Here is a 19,194-nt window from a genome sequence, read left to right on the forward strand (position 1 = left end):
TTAACAACTGAGCCACTCAGGCACCCAGTAGTAAATATTTTAAACTTGGTGGGTCATGTGGTCTCTGTTGCAATTACTGAACTCTCTGTTACAGTGTGGAAGCAGTTATAGATAATGTGTAAATTAATGGCAATGTTCCAATAAAACTTTATTTGTAAAAACCTTCAGGTAGCCTTCAGGATTTGGCCTGAGGGCTGTAGTTTGCTGACCACCCCCTTTTCTTTTTTTGACACTGATCACTTGGTTTTTCAAGGACTTTGAAATATTCATAAATATAAAAAAAGTTCTCCTTTATTCTGTTTTACATTTTCTTTCTTAGCTTATATAATTAAGATTTTTCAAAACTGACATAAAATACCTATCTTTAAGAACTCTGCTTTCAGAAAAGATGAAACTTACTTGTATTAAGTGTGAAGAGAACAAATTATTGCTAGGGCTTAAGTGCCTCATTCTTTTGTCCATTAGCTATTTAGAGGTCATTTAATTCACCTTATACCTCTGCATGCTTGTGCTCAGTCTGAGACTAGGTCAGCATGTTATGTATGGACCTCCAGGAGATAGCATACGATGAAAGTACAAGAAAACTTTGCAAAAACTTTTTGCAGCACCCCAAAAAAGCCTTCATTAGATAAATCACTTGGCTTCATCTGGGAGGTGACTCCTGTTTAGACTACCAGTAAAGATGATTTTTCGTGCCATTTTCTCTATATATCTAATTTAGATACTTTAGGCCCAGTTTTTTTTTTTTTTTTTTAATTTTATTTATTTATTTGACAGAAAGAGAGATAGGGAGATTAGCAGGGGGAGTGGGAGAGGGAGAAGCAGGTTTCCCACCAAGCAGGAAGCCCGATGCAGGCTCGATCTCAGGACCCCGGGATCATGACCTGAGCCGAAGGCAGACGCTTAACGACTGAGCCACCCAGGCGCCCCTAGGCCCAGTTTTATCTCCTGTTTTTGATACAATAATTTCCTCCCACTGAGTCCTTTATTGAGAACCCAGTTTGATTTTGGAGCCTGTTTCTCTTGATTTTTTTTTTTAAAGATTTTATTTATTTATTCTTCAGAGACAAAGAGAGAGAGAGAGAGAAAGAGAAGCAGAGGGAGAAGCAGGCTCCCAAGGAGCAGGGAGCCCGATGCGGGACTCGATCCCAGGACCCTGGGATCATGACCTGAGCCGAAGGCAGACACTTAACCATCTGAGCCACCCAGGCGCCCTCTCTTGATTTTTTTTTAATGGAAAATTTCCATTAAACATTTTCTTTCTTTAGAGCAATTTTTAACCATAAGAATGGAATGCTTCAGCTTCTTCTTTATGAGCCAAAAGTCAATTTTTAAGAGAAATTCTCTGGTTTGCTTCAGATCGTTTTAAAAACTATGGTGCTGAAAAGTATGGACCTCATTCAGTTTGTCTAATTCAGAAATCAGCATTTGTCATGGAAAAGTGTGAGAGGAAGCTGAGTTACCCAGACTGGGGGAGTGGATGTTATCAGGTAAACAAAAGATTGTTAATAATTATTATCAAATATTATATAATTTTATCTTGTTACCAGTGGTTTTTATATTTTAAAATATATTTTATATTTTTATATAATGTACTGATTAATACTTTTAACTTATTTATTTATGTAAATATTAGTTTGGATGCTTATGTTTTGTGAAAATATTGTCATTTCTTTTAAAGAAATTACCTTTTTCCATTTGTTTAAAAAAACATATAATTGTTATGTATCAGCAAGTTTTATAGTAATTTTACTCTGGGCATATATCCCAAGGAAATAATGGAATATATGTAATTTTGTTTTTGAACAAATATTACTTTGTAATTGAAAAAAATTGCAATTTTATTTCATAAGATCTGAGGAAAGCATGGATTTAAGAATTAATCAACTACAGATTAATAATAGGTTTTCTCCTTTATAATTAGAAATCCAAAGGTAGCAAACTATTTTTTTCTTAATTGTCTCATTTGCACATCTGATTTTAAATGACTGCATCACCCTATTAAAAACTTATTAAGAGGGGCACCTGGGTGACTCAGTTGGTTAAGCGTCTGCCTTCAGGTCGGGTCATGATCAAGCACCTGCATCAGGCTCCCTGCTCAGCGGAGAGCCTGCTTCTCCCTCTGTCTGCTGCTCCCCCTGCTGTGCTCCCACTCTGTCATTCTCTCTCCCCGTCAAATAAATAAATAAATAATTTCTTAAAAAAAAAAAAAACTTAAGATAGAGGCATTCTGTAACTTAGGAGCATCCAACTTAAAGAGTATTACGTACTCTACTAATGGATATCAGGGAAGAAATTGTGATCCTGAGAATTGAAAAATAAGAATTCTTTGTACCATTTCAGCTGCAAGGTCTAAATGGACTTCTGTAGCTGGGAATTTAATTATTGCTTTTAAAGTTACTTATAAAATTAACTTTTTTTGGTAACAGCTTTATTGAGATTTAATTCACATATTATCCAATTCAATTATCTTTGAAATCTTACAAAAGACAATTCAAAATAAATACTTTGCAGCTATAATCTGACAGCTATAATCCAGCAACCATTTTCTGATAAATTCCATTGCAGATTTATGTATTTATTAAACTCATAGTTTTGACCTGGTTGTAATCATAATATAAAATTTTGTTTTACTGCCTTCACTTAGTGTGGAGCAAAACACCTTTTCCAAGTTTTCCAATAATAAAAATTATTCTTTTGTTTTGTTTTTTAAGTAAACTCTACCCACAATGTGGGGCTTGAACTCACAACCCTGAAATCAAGAGTTGCATGCTCTACTGACTGAGCCAGCCAGCTGCCCCAATAATTACTATTCTTTATGGCCATTAGCCATTACATCTTTTTAAAGTATCATAATTAAGGAAGTCATTTCCTGTTACATATTGCTTTAATTTTCACTTTTCATGATAAAAATATGCTTTCATAAGCACGTTTATGTAAGATGTAAAATGTAAATGTGTAAAAAGCACATTTACATAAGCACATTTACAAAAAATATATTTTTTTTTAATTTTTTTTTTTTAAGATTTTATTTATTTGTGAGAGAGAGAATGAGAGACAGAGAACATGAGAAGGAGGAGGGTCAGAGGGAGAAGCAGACTCCCTGCTGAGCAGGGAGCCCGATGTGGGACTCGATCCCGGGACTCCAGGATCATGACCTGAGCCGAAGGCAGTCGCTTAACCAACTGAGCCACCCAGGCGCCCAAAAAATATATTTTTTTAAATAAATTCCCTTAAGTGAAAATGTTAAAGGGGATAAAGCTAGAATAGTGGCAACTATAATACAAAGATGACCTCTTCAGGCTATTTTATTTTATTGTATTTTTTATTTATTAAGTAAGCTCTACACCCAATGTGGGGCTTGAACTCATGATCTCTAGATCAAGAGTCGCATGCTCTACTGATTGAGCCAGTCAGGCATCCCATCTTCAGGCTATTTTAAAAGTCTATCAACATCACAGCACCACAAAGGGATTAATGCAGTTTTGCAATGCCATCTACAAAGATTGAATAAATGTACTTGGCTTCCTTGTACTTAGAGTTGTCAGTTAATTTTGTTAATTTAGTACTAACCACCATTTATGTGGGAAAATGTATATAATCTCCAAACACTTAACAGGGATTAGCTGTTTTGTTTTTTTGTTGTTTGTTTTATTTATTTTGACAGAAAAGCTGCAAGAATGGTACAAAATTTTTTTTTAGTCATATAAGTGCAAATTGCTGACATGCTTCACCCTCTTCCCCAAGTACTTTGTGTATTATACTCAAGGACATCCCCCTACCTATATTAACTTAATGTTAGCCAGTTTAGTCAACTACCTTTACTAGATTTGGTTCTGGGCAACTTATGGTTATTTCTAAAAATTACATTAACTTGCTAAGTAAAAATTTGCCACCATCAGACATATTCAGAACCATGTACTTGGTTTGAAGTTAGGCCCAGGAGACAAGTTCCAGAAATATATAAAGTGAAGTAACATAATTGAAATTAATGTGAAGTCTTTTTAGAAAACAACATTGAGGGATGCCTGCGTGGCTCAGTCGCTTAAGCGTCTGCCCACCCCAAATAAAATCTTTTTTAAAAAAGTTAGCTTTAATGTGCTTGCTTTTTAAAATTGACTTGATTAGCTACCCCTTGCAGTTAAGATGTGAGTCCTACCTTTAAAGATGTTACCAGTCCATGTAAAATCACTAGGACCTTTTTTATACCTGAGCAGAGGATCTGTGATAGTGAAAAAGAATTAAAAACTTTTACTGTGGGGGCACCTGGGTGGCTCAGTCGTTAAGCGTCTGCCTTTGGCTCGGGTCATGATCCCAGGGTCCTGGGATCGAGCCCCACATCGGGCTCCCTGCTCAGCAGGGAGTCTGCTTCTCCCTCTCCTACCCCCCCTGCTTGTGTCCCCTCTTGCTGTGTCTCTCTCTGTCAAATAAATAAATAAAATCTTTAAAAATAAAAAATAAAAAAATAAAATTTTTCACTATGTACATTTCTGTGCTGTAATACTTTTTTTTACAATGAACATATATTATTTTTATAATTTAAAATAACTAATAAAAATTTGATTTATAAAATTTGTAACTTGAGAAAATGATACGAGTAATGGCTCTTCTTTTTTTCTTAAGATTTTATTTATTTATTTGACAAAGAGAGACACAGCAAGAGAGGGGACACAAGCAGGGGGAGTGGGAGAGGGAGAAGCAGGCTTCCCACAGAGCAGGGAGCCCAGTGTGGGGCTCGATCCCAGGACCCTGGGATCATGACCTGAGCCGAGGGCAGACACTTAACAACTGAGCCACCGAAGTGCCCCACAGGTAATGACTCTTTGACGAAGGTTTAAGCTGAAGTATAATGAGGATACTATAATCTACAGAAGCGTCGTTCTTTTTTTTTTTTTTTTAAGATTTTATTTATTTATTTGACAGAGACACAGCAAGAGAGGGAACACAGCAGGGGGAGTGGGAGAGGGAGAAGCAGGCATCCGCGGAGCAGGGAGCCTGATGTGGGGCTCGATCCCAGGACCCTGGGATCATGACCTGAGCCAAAGGCAGACGCTTAACGACTGAGCCACCCAGGTGCCCCGCGTTGTTCTTTTTTTAATAAGATTTTATTATTATTATTTTTAAAGTTTTATTTATTTAAGTAATCTCTACACCCAACGTGGGGCTCGAACTCAGGACCCTGAGATCAAGAGTTGTGTGTTCTTCTGACTGAGCCAACCAGGTGCCCCTAATATTTGATTTTTTTAAATAATCTCTACACCCAATGTGGGGCTCAAATTCACAACTCCGGGATCAAGAGTTGCATTGCTCCACAGAGTAAACCAGCCAGGCACCCCTACAGAAATGTTATTCTTGACAAATTGGCTTTGGGGTCTATAAATCGAGATTGTATGTAAAGTTGTGTGTTGTCTTGTATATTTAAAGAAGAGTGTCTGGGGCGCCTGGGTGGCTCAGTTGGTTAAGCGACTGCCTTCGGCTCAGGTCATGATCCTGGAGTCCCAGGATTGAGTCCCGCATCGGGATCCCTGCTCAGCAGGGAGTCTGCTTCTCCCTCTGACCCTCCCCCCTCTCATGCGCTCTCTCTCTCAAATAAATAAAATCTTTAAAAAAAAAAAAAAAAGAGTGTCTGTAGCTTTCCTCAGATTTTTTGAAAGTGATAAACTAAAAGTTGAAGAACTACTACCACAGAGTGAAAATTCTTTTAGAACCTGAATAATTTAACTTTCTTTATATGAGATTAAAGATATGCCTACGTCCCAAATTGTGTTTTATGGTCAGTATTTTTAGTAAATTCTAATGTATTTTCCTGTAGTTGAAAATGGCTCATATATCATATATGAGAATCTTATTGATCTGATTTTTTTCTCCTCCTATTTGAAGGTTTCTTGTTCTCCTCAAGGTCTGACAGTTTGGGTTCAGAACACTTCATATTTGTGTAGTCGAGCTGGGCAGGTCCTCCCCGTCAGTATTCAGATGAATGGCTGGATTCATGATGGTAACCTGCTCTGCCCATCATGTTGGGACTTCTGTGAGCTCTGTCCTCCAGAAACTGATCCTCCAGCTACTAACTTGACCCGAGCTCTACCACTAGGTGAGTAGTCTCTGTGGTTGGAGTAAAGACAAGGACTTTTCTTATATAATGTTGGAAATTCCCTTCAAGGAAACTCTAAAACAGGTGGAACATCTTCTCTTCTAATTGCAATTTTATGGGAAAGCCTTCTTCCCACCATTGTTAGAAACTGAAGGTGAGTAAACATTGTATTTCCATTCAGTAAGAGCAAGGATAAGGAACCTTTCTAAAGACCCTCTGATTTGGGGAAAAAAAATGAAATTAAGTGTAAACGAACTTCTGCTCATTAAACACAAAAAGCAATTAAATGTATTTCAGTTATACAGGCACACCTCATTTTCGTCTGCTTTGCTTTATTACACTTCACAGATACCGCATTTTTTTTTTTAAAGATTTTATGTATTTATTTGAGAGAGAGAGAATGAGAGAGAGAGCACACGAGAGGGGGGAGGGTCAGAGGGAGAAGCAGACCCCCCGCCGAGCAGGGAGCCCGATGCAGGACTCGATCCCGGGACTCCAGGATCATGACCTGAGCCGAAGGCAGTCGCTTAACCAACTGAGCCACCCAGGCGCCCCTAGATACCGCATATTTTACAAATGGAAGGCTTGCGCCAGCTGTGTCAGCCGCTCTGCCAGCACCACTTTTCCAACAGCATTGGCTCAATTCATGTCTCTGTGTCACACTTTGGTAATTCTCACAATATTTTAAACTTTTAAATTATTATTATATTTGTTATGGTGATCTATGATCAGTGATCTTTGATTTTACTATTGTAATTTTGTTGTTTTGGGGCACCAGGAACCACACTCACTAGAAAGTGAACTTAATTGCTAACTGTGTGTGTTCTGACTGCTCCACCAACCAACGATTCCCATTTTCCTCCTCTTCCTCGGGCCTCCCTATTCCCTGAGACACAACAGTGTTGAAATTAGGCCAATTAATAACCCTACCATGTCCTCTAAGCATTTGAGTAAAAGAAAGAGTCACATGTCTGTCACTTTAAATCGAAAGCTAGAAACGATTCAACTTTGTGAAGAAAGCATGTCAAAAGTTAGTTGTGTCAGTTGGCCAAGTTGTGAATGCAAAGGAAAAGTTCTTGAAGGAAATGAAAAGTGATATTACAGTGAATACACAAATAACTAAAAAAAAAAAAAAAAAGTGAAACATCCTTACTGCTGATATGGAGAAAGTCTGGGTGGTCTGGATAGAAGTTCAAACCAGACACAACATTCTCTTAAGCAAAGCCTAATTCAGAGCAAGGCCCCAACTCTCTTCACTTATGTGAAGGCTGAGAGAGGTAAGGAAGCTGCAGAAGAAAAATCAGAAGCTAGCAGAGGTTGGTTCATGAGGTTTAGGGAAAGAAGACGTCTCCATAACGTACAAGTGTAAGGGGAAGCAGCAGGCGCTGTTGTATTAGCTGCAGCAAGTTCTCCAGAAGATCTAGCTCAGATAAGCAGTGGAAGTGGCTACACTAAACAACAGATTTGCAATGTACATGAAGCTTCTGTTGGAAGATGCCATTGAGGACATTCATAGCTAGAGAGAAGTCAATACCTGGCTTCAAACCTTCCAAAGGCTTCCAAAGGCTTCCAAAGGCTGGCCAACTCTCTTGTTAGGGGCTAATGCAGCTGGTGACTTGAAGTTGAAGCCAGTGCTCATTTACCATTCTGAAAATCCCAGGACCCTTAAGAATTACACCAAATCTACTCTGCCTTTGTTCTGTGTAGGTGGAACAACAAAGCCTGGATGACAGCACATCTGTTTGCAATATGGTTTACTATTTTAAGCCCAGCGTTGAGACTTACTTCTCAGAAAAAAAAATGATTCCTTTTAAAATTACTGCTCGTTTTGAATCCATCTGGTTATCCAAGAGCTCCAATAGAAATGAACAATGAGGCTCATGTTGTTTTCATACCTGCTAATACAGCATCCATTCTGTAGCCCACAAATCAAGGAGTAATTTTGATTTTTGAGTCTTATTATTTAAGAACTATATTTTATAAGGCTGTAGCTGCCATAGATAGTGACTGCTCTGGTGGATTCAAGCAAAGTAAATTGAAAACCTTCTCGCAAGGATTCACCATTCTAGATGTCATTAAGAACATTCCTGTTCCAGGCGCCTGAGTGGCTCAGTCGGTTAAGTGTCTGCCTTTGGCTCAGGTCATGGTCCCAGGATTCTGGGATCGAGTCCCGCATCGAACTCCCTGCTCGGTGGGGAATCTGCTCCCTCTACCCCTCCTCCCTGCTTGTGCCCTCTCTCTCTCTCTCTCTCTCATGCGCTCTCTCTCTCTCTCTCAAATAAATAAATAAAATCTTAAAAGGGGGGTGCCTGGGTGGCTCAGTCAGTTAAGCATCTGCCTTCCACTCAGGTGTAATCTCAGGGTCTTGGGATTGAGCCGTGCTTCCAGCTCTCTGCTCAGTGGGGAGTCTGCTTCTCCCTTTCCCTCTGTGCTCATGTGCTTTCTCGCTGTCTTACTCTCTCTCAAATAAATAAATAAGTAAATCTTTAAAAAAAAATTCGTGTTTCATGGGAAGAAGTCAAAATACCCACATTCACAGGAGTTTGGAAGAAGTTGATTCCAGCCCTCATGGATGACTTTGAGGGTCCAAGACTCCAGGGGAGGAAGTAAGTACAGATGTGGGGGAAACAGCAAGAGAACTAGAATTAGAAGTGGAGCCTGAAGATGTGGCTGAATTGCTGCAATCTCCTGATAAAACTTGAATGGATGAGGAGTTGCTTCTTATGGATGAGCAAAGAAAGTGGTTTCTTGAGATAGAAACTACTCCTGGTGCAGATGCTGTGAAGACTTTTGAAAGGACAACAACGGATTTAGAGTATGACATTAAACTTAGTTGATAAAGCAGCAGCAGGGTTTGAGAGAATTGATTCCAATTTTGAAAGAAGTTTTACTGTGGGTAAAATGCTATCAAACATCATCACATGCTACAGAGAAATCATTTGTGAGAGGAAGAGTCAATCGATGTGACAGGCTTCATTGTTGTCTTATTTTAAGAAATTACCACAGCCAGCCCCAACCTTCAACAGCCACCACCCTAACCAGTCAGCAACCATCAACATCGAGGCAAGACCCTCCACCAGCAAAAAAGATTATAACTTGCAGAAAGTTCAGATGATAGTTAGCATTTTTGAACAACAAAGTACTTTTAAATTAAGGTCTGTACATTTTTTTAGACATATACTCTTGCACACTTAATAGACTGCAGTACTGTGTAAATACAACTTTTAAAATGCACCAGGAAACAAAAAAATTCATTTGACTTGTTTTATTGCAGTATTTGCCTATTTGGTGATTTGGAACTGAACCTGCACTATCTCCAAGGAATGCCTGTATTATGAGTAGGTGAGGTAAAAGAAAGGGAAGGACACTGGACAATATGGTTAAAGAAGGGATTGACATACCCACAAAGAAGAGAAAGGTGCAAGGACACATAAATATGCACAAAGCAAGATAGAAAGATGGGCTAGTAGAGACAAAGTGGTTTTCACGGATGTATGTTTTTCTCATTCTGTGAGACTCCAGAGAGTTGAATTGAGAACAACAGAACAGAGTTGTAGGGAGACAGATCCCAGTTAAATCCTTTTGATCCTTAGTCCAGGAGAGGAATGGAAAGAACTACCTTGAGAAAAGGCCATTTCCCATTACTGAAGCTGTGTGAACTGAGCCTGATGACCCATTTCTGAGAGTTACAAAAGCAGATTTCATGAATTCTCAATTAAAGCTTTGACCTAAGATCTATGAGATTTTAATTAAATGACCTCTGTGATTTTATGGCAGTTTGATATTTTAGAATATGAATAATAAAGATCTTATGTACTGTTTCATTTTCTCAGTTGGGGGTATTTTTTAAATGGAACTGGGTAGCCCTTTGCCTGTTCCATGGTCTGGTTGAAAATGGAGGGCTGCATTCATTTACACCTCAGTTTCTCCACCTCTAAGATTTAATTTCCTTTATTTCCCAAATCCTGGGACTTTCTGCAGATATGAACTGTTAGGTAGAGCATGAGTTTTAGAAGACTGGTACTTGTGGAGGTGCCTGGGACCACCTCCAGGTTTGGTGATTCTCGAGGACTCACAGGACTCAGCCTGTGTATTTATGGCTAAGATTTGTTAAAGTGAAGAGATACAAAGCAGAATCAGCAAAGGTTGGCAATAGGGTGAAGTCTGGCAGAAACCTGTTCTCGGATACCAGCTAAACCATCCTTGCAAGCAGGACTTTCAAAGGATGGCAATCTCAGGCCTGCTATATTAACTCTTTTCTGAACAGAACTTCAGGGAGTCAGCTGTTTTCTGCAGTTATAATAATAATGACACAATGAATCGTTTGAAATGATGTAAGATCTTAGGTCCTGGGGCGCCTGGATGGCTCAGTCGGTTAGGCGTCTGCCTTTGGCTCAGGTCATGATCCCAGGGTCCTGGGATCGAGCCCCACGTGGGGCTCCCCACTCAGCAGGGAGTCTGCTTCTCCCTCTCCCTCTGCCCCCCAGCTTGTTTTCTCTCTCTCAAATAAATAAATAAACTCTTAAAAAAAAAAAAAGATCCTAGGGACACCTGGGTGGTTCAGTTGGTTAAGCATCTGCCTTCAGCTCAGGTCATAATCCCAGGGTCCTGGGATTGAGTCCCACATCAGGCTCCCTGCTCAGCGGGGAGCCTACTTCTCCCTCTGCCTGCCGCTCCCCCTGCTTATGCTCTCTCTCTGTCTCTCTCTGACAAATAAATAAAATCTTTAAAAAAAAAAAAGATCTTAGGTCCTTTTGGTGTGGTAAATAGTATAAATAGTGTTAAATATTCTTAGTTAACTTTTACTTTTAATATGAAGCTGGTAGGATGACTTAATTTTGTTGTTACTGTTAAATTGTTTTGGTTAGAATAAGAGGGCTGATAGTCCACAAGTTAGGTGGTTCTGATGGAGTTCCCATCCTCAGGCCTAATCTCAGGTAACTGTGACAGTCTATCACCATCTCATTGTCCAAGACATGAGCAAGGATTGAGCCACTGGCAGAGTTGAAATAGTTAATTCCAGCTAGTTCAGGGGTAAGAATCTTGGGAGTAGAGTAGAAGGATGTCTAGGAATGAGAGAAAATCCAAACCAGGTCAGGGGGCTATGAGATGATTATTTCCTGTCCTTGGAGCATGACAAAGACAAGTGAATCTATTAAAAGGAGGTGGGGGGTAGAGATTGCAAATCACCTGCACAGTCTGCACCTTGAACTCTGCTTATCCTACTCCTTCTTTATCAGTCACCCTTCTGATACAGTGCTGCTATAATGTGATTGATTTCCCTGTTAACTTGCCCAATTCTATGAGGAAGCATGCTCAAAAGAGCGTTGCAAGCACCAAATCACTACTACAATTTTGAAAAATGTATAAGTATTACAAGAACAGATACATTTTAGGCATTGCTTTTTAAACATACACATCACTGTTGAAATTCTAAAATATCCTGACTTACTGTATTTGTTAATGTGTTCACTGAGCATACTAGCCTTTACTGAATATTTATTGAACTATGTGCCAGAAACTATGACAAATGTTTCTTTCAGGTAAATAGTTTGTTTCTGTGTAATACTTTTTTATGACCCACTAAATATGTAAAAATATTTTGATGCTTTAAATGTACCTGTGTGGGAAATACTAATAATTAGAATTAACCTATGATGAACCTTATTAAACAAATTATCACCCCTGATCTGTCTTAGGAAAGTATTTTTTTAGGTTTTTAAGCATGCCTATAAAACATTAAAAATGCTAATATTCTGGAGGAAGTGTAAAAGACATTCTCGCTAAATTCTTCTGATTTTTGTTATTATTGTTCTTAGGTGTTAGTTTGCATAGCCTTTTCTTATATTTGTAATTTGTTTTAGAATGTAAAACTCTGGGGTCCCTGGGTGGCTCAGTTGGTTAAGCGTCTACCTTCAGCTCAGGTCATGATCTCGGGGTCCTGGGGTGGAGCCCTGCATAGGGCTCCCTGTTCAGTGGGAAGCCGGCTTCTCCCTCTGTCTGCCCCTCCCCCTGCTCGTGCTCTCCCTCCTCCTTCTCCTCTCTCTCTCTCTCTCTCTCTCTCTCTCGGATGGGTGGGTAAAATCTTAAAAAAAAAAAAAAAGAATGTAAAACTGACTTTCTGGGACGCCTGGGTGGCTCAGTCGGTTAAGCAGCTGCCTTTGGCTCAGGTCATGATCCCAGGGTCCTGGGATCGAGTCCCGCATTGGGCTCCCTGCTCAGTGGGGAGCCTGCTTCTCCCTCTCCCTCTGCTTGTGCTCTCTCTGTCAAATAAATAAAATCTTTAAAAACAAAAACAAAAACCTCTGACTTTCTTTTCTCTCTCCTTTTTTCTAGTTGTCACTTCTAAGTGCTAGGGTGTGATTAGATAGTTCTATATTGCCCAAAATAGTTTACATTAGTGACTATGAAAGATTTATTTCTGAATTCTTTCAAGTCTCTTCAGATTGTAGGGGTTGTTTTTGTTTCCATTTATTGAATGCTAGACACTTTGCCAAGTGCTTTATGTCCGTATCATTGCATTTAATCATCACAAAACCTAATGAGGTAGGAATTATTGTTTTACACATGAGAAAACTAAGGTATAAAGAGATAATGTATTATCCATGAACTAATAAATAATGAAGTTCAGATAAAAACTAATTTATCTTATCTGTCTAATTCATTTTGAAACCCTCTTTCTGAATCTTTTCGTTTTAATTAGTACTAGCACTGAAAGTGCAGTGTTTTTGAAGAACAAATGTTCCAGAACTGCCATTAATGTTTTAAAAGCTTGTTAAATATTAGTACCAACAGTAGATAAACAATGCCTACTTCTCCTGTTTCCTTTGGGCCAAATTGAAAATCAGGAGATAAAGGGATATGCTTATGTTATTAGTCACTTCAGGGTCTATTCCTTAATGCAGCCCAGACCACTCTACCACATCAACTCTGGGTTTATGGAAATGTTTCCATAGTTTGCACTATCCAGTACAATAGTCATTAGTCACATATGACTGTTGAACATGTAAAATGTGGCTAATGTGAGAAACTTTTTATTTTTTTAAAGATTTTATTTATTTATTTGACAGAGCATACACAGGGGGAGCAGGAGAGGGAGAAGCAGGCTCCCCACTGAGCAGGGAGCCCAACGAGGGCTCGATCCCAGGACCCTGGGAACATGACCTGAGCCAAAGGCAGACGCTTAACCAACTGAACCACCCAAGCACCCCGAAACTATTTTAATTAGATTTAAATAGCACATATAGCTATGGCTGCCATATTAGATATTGCAGTCCTAGGTCAAAAGTTCTCAAACTTTATACATCAGAATCATGTTAAAATCCAGAGTTTTGGGTTCAGAAGATCTGGGTCGGAGCCTGAGACTTGCATTTTTAACAAGTTTCCAGGTGATGCTGATATTGTTGACATAAGGACTACACTTTGAGAACCATTCTTAGCTAAGTGGGATTTTTTTTTTTAAGATTTAACAAATACCAGCATGATTCCATTGAGGAAGAATAGAAGTTCCCCATGGTTTACCTGGCTTATAGCCACAACTATTTTTTAAAAATAATTTTTTTAAAATACTTGTTCCACACTGCATAGTGCTCAGAAGTACAAGCTCCAGTGCCTTGACATTATCATTCTATTCATCCTATAGCTGAAGACCAGTCCTATTTTTCTTACCTTTTAAGCACATCAGACTTGAAGCTTGGTTGGTTCTTTATTGATCAAAATAATAGAAAGGACAACTCATTCTAAAATAAAGTCAGGTTGACCTGGTCTCTTGACTGCAATAAAAATGTTTTCTATTCTGAGAATTGTTTTGAGAAGTCATTTTAGCCCTCAGAACAACTTGTGGCTAAATTAAAATATATTCCTAGTACCCAAAGCCCATAGAATTTTCTGCCATTTCTTTTTTTTTTTTTTTTTTTTTAAGATTTTATTTATTTATTTGACAGAGAGAGAGAGCACAAGCAGGGGAAGGGAGAAGCAGGCTCCCCGCTGAACTAGGAACCTGACTCAGGACTGGATCCCAGGATCCTGAGATCATGACCTGAGCTGAAGGCAGATGCTCAACCGACTGAGCCACCCAGGCGCCCCTCTTCTGCCATTTCCATATCTGCCTGGGGTAATATGGATAGATGGGCAGATATTTAGAGATCAGGTACTGGTTTACCTGGGACAGTCCATGTACTGTGGGCTTGGTATAATTATTAATAGCATTGCCTTGTGTTAATCAAAAAGAACAAATTAGTTGATCTAAGCAAACTTTATTTCACACTTCATAAAGTAGGCAGTCTCATCTCAAGAGTATAAAGAACTGCAAAATAAGGGGAAAAGACTACAGGTAGGGAACAAGGAAGAAGTACTTGGGTTAAGCTGATTAGCTGGGCTGGCAAGCTGACCTTATTTAGAAAGATCAAGGAAGGGGCGCCTGGGTGGCTCAGTCATTAAGCATCTGCCTTCAGCTCAGGTCATGATCCCAGGGTCCTGGGATCAAGCCCCACATCGGGCTCCCTGCTCCGCGGGAAGCCTGCTTCTCCCTCTCCCACTCCCCCCTTTGTGTTCCCTCTCTCGCTGTGTCTCTGTCAAATAAATAAAATCTTTAAAAAAAAAATCAAGGACAAAGGAAATAAGTACAAGTACCAGAGTTGGCTTGGCAGTTGAAGATTAGTTTACTAGTTATACTGTGTTTCTGGTCAAGCGGAGGAACACAAAAGTTATCTAAGTTTCAGTTTGCTGCCATGGCACCACAGGCACGAGTGGTTCCATCTTGGGAAATTTATTGCAACACTTGTCTCAAAATGCCCTGATTTGGGATGATAAATTATAGGGTTACCCTACTTAAAAAGGACAAGGAAGAATAGAGGAAGAAGGTCCTGCATCCCATATTAGAATAGCCAATATATTTATTTACTTTCCTGTGTAGCATCTTTAGTTTTGTTGGGATACTTCCTGAAGACACTTCTTTCTTTTTTGGGGTGCTGCTTTTAACCTCAATATGGTGGGTACATCATCTTTTCTTCCTGCATAAAATATTTCGTTCTTTTTCCATAAATGTATAAAAATGACTTTGCATATCTAGGTCTCAGGAAGTTATTCTTGGTTCTGCTCTCCAGGGTGGTCCTTGTTCATCTTTTAATAGTCACCTCTACTCATCTGTCAATTTCTAGTTGCTATGATTTATTCCAAAAATGTCTCCAGAAAGTCAATTTTTTGTTTTCAATCCTAGATCTCTGTTCCCGTTCCTCTAGCCTCGTGGTCACCCTCTGGCTTCTGCTAGGCAATCTATTTCCTCTGCTGGCTGGATTTCTTCTGTGTGTATGGCACTAGAAATGGAAAAGTGAATTCTCAAGACATTCTTTTGTGTCACGTTCCTCTGAACAAAGCACAAAATCTGGGAGAGTGCCAGCCTAGGCAGATGGCAGAAGTGGCGTTCCTGACTTTGGGTTGGAAGCGTTGACCACAATCAGACCTTGAAGCAGAACTTCACAGCAGTCACTCTTCAGCAGCAGCCCAGCAGCCTCAGAGCTTGGAGGAGGAAAAGGAATTCTAAGTCACCACGTCTTTATTTGTCAGGATATATAACCTGCCTGAAGTTTGCCTTTGAAAATGGGATAATTGGTGAAATTTTCAGAGTGATTACATACCCCAGCATTTTCATTAACCTAAAGTGATGGGAAAGTTCATCAGTACTGCAGTAATTTTTTAAAATGGCTATTACAAGATTATAAATTGTGGATCCTGTCCTCAAAAGTATAAATTGTCCTTTGACTTACAGATAGTAATTGAATTGGGTTTCTACATCACTATTATATCTTTATTGAATTTAATGGCTGTGCCTGGTACACTTAAATCATTGTTCTCATTGTTCTAAAAGGTGTTTTTTTTTTAAATTATGTTTTGCTAAATCTTATGATTTAACCGTGCTTGCCTTTTTCAAACCAGCTCTGTTGCAGTTTACTACTGAACGATTACACGTTGGTAGCCCTTCCAGTTGTATCTCCAGTAGTTTAATCATGACTTGAAAAACTGTGGACACAGAGAGAGAAAAATACTCTGCCCTGTAAAAACATTGAAGACATGCAAACAGAAGAAAACATAATTGTATGTTTTTCAGATAATAATTTTGACAACTGTAACCCAACAAAAATAGAACTATTCCTTTTTGACCAATGAAGATAAAAAGAAATTATGGTACTGCGTAGAGAGATATGCAGTTATTTTCAAGTGGGCTAAGAAGTTGTTACAGAACAATTTCTACTATCTGAAAATTATATATAAGAAGAAAAATATAAGTCAAAACAAGGTGGTCTGAATTGTTTACTAATAGCAAAGTGTAGGTTTGTAGTAGGGCCTATTCAGTAGGACTCCCTTTACCCACAACATAAGCCTCAGTCCACAGAAGTCAGAAAATTGCCTGTGCTTTAAAAGGAGGTGATGTTCTTGACGCAATGTGATTCCTGCCCAATGCTCTCAATGTCAAAGTGAAGATGTTCAGTGAAGCGCAAGTAAATGGCAGGAGCAACTATGACTCTCTTAAGGTAGCCAAATGCCTCATCTAATTACTAATGCATATGAATGGATGAACGAGATTCCCACTGTCCCTACCTACTATCTAGAGAAACCACAGACCAAGGAACAGACAAAAAAACAAAACAAAACAAAACAAAACAGAAACAAACTATAAAAGGAGGTGATATGTTTTGCTTCCTGCTTTTGACACTCCTCCCGTTACCAAATAGATTCTCATCCTCAGAAGCAATTCTCCTCTGGTACTAGAGCTTACCCCCGCTCTTAGTAATTCCAATTTGAAATTTTTTAATCATGAGTAATGCCCAGTTGTTCTCTCTAAAGCTAATGAAGTCCTGTGGCATTATAAACATAACTCCTGGACAATATTTTTTCATTCATTCATTCATTCATTCATTCATTCATTCATTCATTTGCCTTTTAATTCAGCATATAGTTATTGAGCACTCCATTTAAGAGATTATGCTAAGTGAGCAAGCAGTATAATTATTAAAAAGTAATTCCAACTGACTATTTGGTATTGGAGCCAAACTGCAACCCCAGCATAGAGGAAAGTCACCTTTTTCTAAAGCATAAATTTTAAATATGTATTTGCATGCAGTTTTAAATTGGAGGTATTTGTCATTGTAAAAAAAGTGGGGGTCGCTAGCATAGCCGACTTCAGCTCAAGAGAAGTTAATAGTAATGGTGTCAGGCCAGTGCTCAGTTTTCTGCCTTTGTCACACATTGCTTTAAAAGTCAGAGAAAAGTATAGAGTATATTTTTAAAGAAAATTATAAAACTCTAAACTTACATATCAACTGTGATTATGAATCATCCTGCAAAGTTGTAAAAAGAATTTCACCAAAAATATGATGGATAATCTATTTGAGATTCACAGTGGGAGGTTCAATTATATTTTGACTGTTGTGCAGTAACGCCATTTAGGTAGTATTGTTTCCAAGCATGGTGCTTTTTATACTTGAAATATATTTTTGCTTTGTTTTTTAATGATATAATTATATTTGCACTAATGACTTTCTGGAGAAAATATTATAGATGACATTTTTTCTATATATATTTATTAAGCTTGGAATCTGATACCCTAGTGTTTTCTCTGCACAAATAAGGAACTTGATAAGGTATGAGGCTAAGAAATCTTGAGTCTCTGAGGGTAACTAACAGCTCTAGTGTCTTCCTTCCTCTTCAACAAGTCTTGAGAGTGGTTGCTTATCACTTATTCTTCCTAGTGTACTCTGTGAAGACTTAGAAGGCCACTGAACCTGTAAGAAATGTTAAGAGGAACATTTGAGTCACTTAGAATATGACCATATTCTAAAAGCAGACTTAAAATCTGAAATTTCAGTGCAGAATTAGTGGGCTAGAATTCAGCTTTGAAATGAAGAATTCGAAATGGCCTCCTGTGGTAGGATGCCTTTTATGTTAACAAAACCAGTTCACTGAGAAGACTAGCAGACTGCAGCCATGGTGGAGGTGAGGTGGGACACGGAAGGAGAATAAGGAGTAGCCGATTTGGGGACAGTAGACTAGAGTCTCTTTCTTACTCGAAAAGTGTGGAGTGCATATAAAAAACGGACTAGACTACCTCAGTTTTCAGTTCAGATTTAGGTTCATTTTGATAGTATTAAGGTCCCAATTGTTAAAAATTAACAAGTGAATTTGTCTCTCAGGTTTTCAAGAACAGAATTTACAGGAAGGCAGCAAAAGCCATGTCAGCAGACTTGAGCTGACAGCTTTAAAGAAACTGGCAAGCTGTTAGGGTAGTCTTAAGGTAGACCTGTCTAATATTCTCCTGAAGAACATCCTTTTCCCTTACTTATTTCTCAAGGATATTTATTTTTGTTAAGAACAAATAGACATTCTTAAAATGTTATAAATTATGCTTGAAATTAGTTTTAGCCTAGTATGTTGGCTTAGAGTTTATCAGTATTTGAAGATGAAACATAAATTAGTGAAGTTTAAATGGCTTTAGGAAGATACATGAATAAACATATCTGAGTATTCCATAAAATTTTATCAATATTCTCCTCAATATTAGAAGAGCAACTGTAAAATGACTATGACTAGCTGCTTTCTCAGATTCTTTTACCTCTAATATTCTATGACTAACACTCATTCAGACTCGGTAGGTCACTGCTGGCTCTGATCTGCTTCCTCGAGTATGCCAGCTTGCACGTCATGTTCATCACGGTCTTGTGCTCAGTGCCGTAGCGCTGTCCACGTCCTTGGACTGGAGAGAGAAGAGCCATTTCTGAGGGCATTTGAGCCATCCTGGTAAAGGAGGTGGACTTTAGTCATAGCCCCACAGACCCATTTCATAGTGGTCACTAGAACATTCATGCCATGTTCTTGCAGCCCTGGAGGACGAATATATTAAAGTCTGTGCTACTCATTCTGAAGAAAGAACTTACCTGAAAGGATGACGACTTCTTCTTCTTCTTCTTCTTCTTCTTCGTCTTCGTCTTCGTCTTCGTCTTCGTCGTCGTCGTCGTCTTCTTCTTCTTCTTCTTCTTCTTCTTCTTCTTCTTTCTTCTTTCTTCTTCTTCTTCTTCTTCTTCTTCTTCTTCTTCTTCTTCTTCTTCTTC

General features: G+C 38.7%; 1 protein-coding gene across 1 annotated transcript in view; it reads left to right on the plus strand.

Annotated features, from left to right (window-relative positions):
- The window catches only part of LMLN (leishmanolysin like peptidase), a 76,943-nt gene extending 61,385 nt beyond the window's left edge, over nucleotides 1–15,558 (plus strand). Inside the window, exons 15-17 of the mRNA XM_034999974.1 lie at nucleotides 1,360–1,490; nucleotides 5,881–6,091; nucleotides 15,309–15,558. Of these exons, the coding sequence (XP_034855865.1) occupies nucleotides 1,360–1,490; nucleotides 5,881–6,091; nucleotides 15,309–15,409 (443 nt within the window). The 3' untranslated portion in view covers nucleotides 15,410–15,558. The remainder of the gene's footprint in view (nucleotides 1–1,359; nucleotides 1,491–5,880; nucleotides 6,092–15,308) is intronic.
- Nucleotides 15,559–19,194: the final 3,636 nt, after the last annotated feature.

Source organism: Mirounga leonina, unplaced genomic scaffold (genome assembly GCF_011800145.1).
Source record: "Mirounga leonina isolate KUSES-001 unplaced genomic scaffold, KU_Mleo_1.0 Mir_115, whole genome shotgun sequence".
NCBI classification, from domain to species: domain Eukaryota; kingdom Metazoa; phylum Chordata; class Mammalia; order Carnivora; family Phocidae; genus Mirounga; species Mirounga leonina.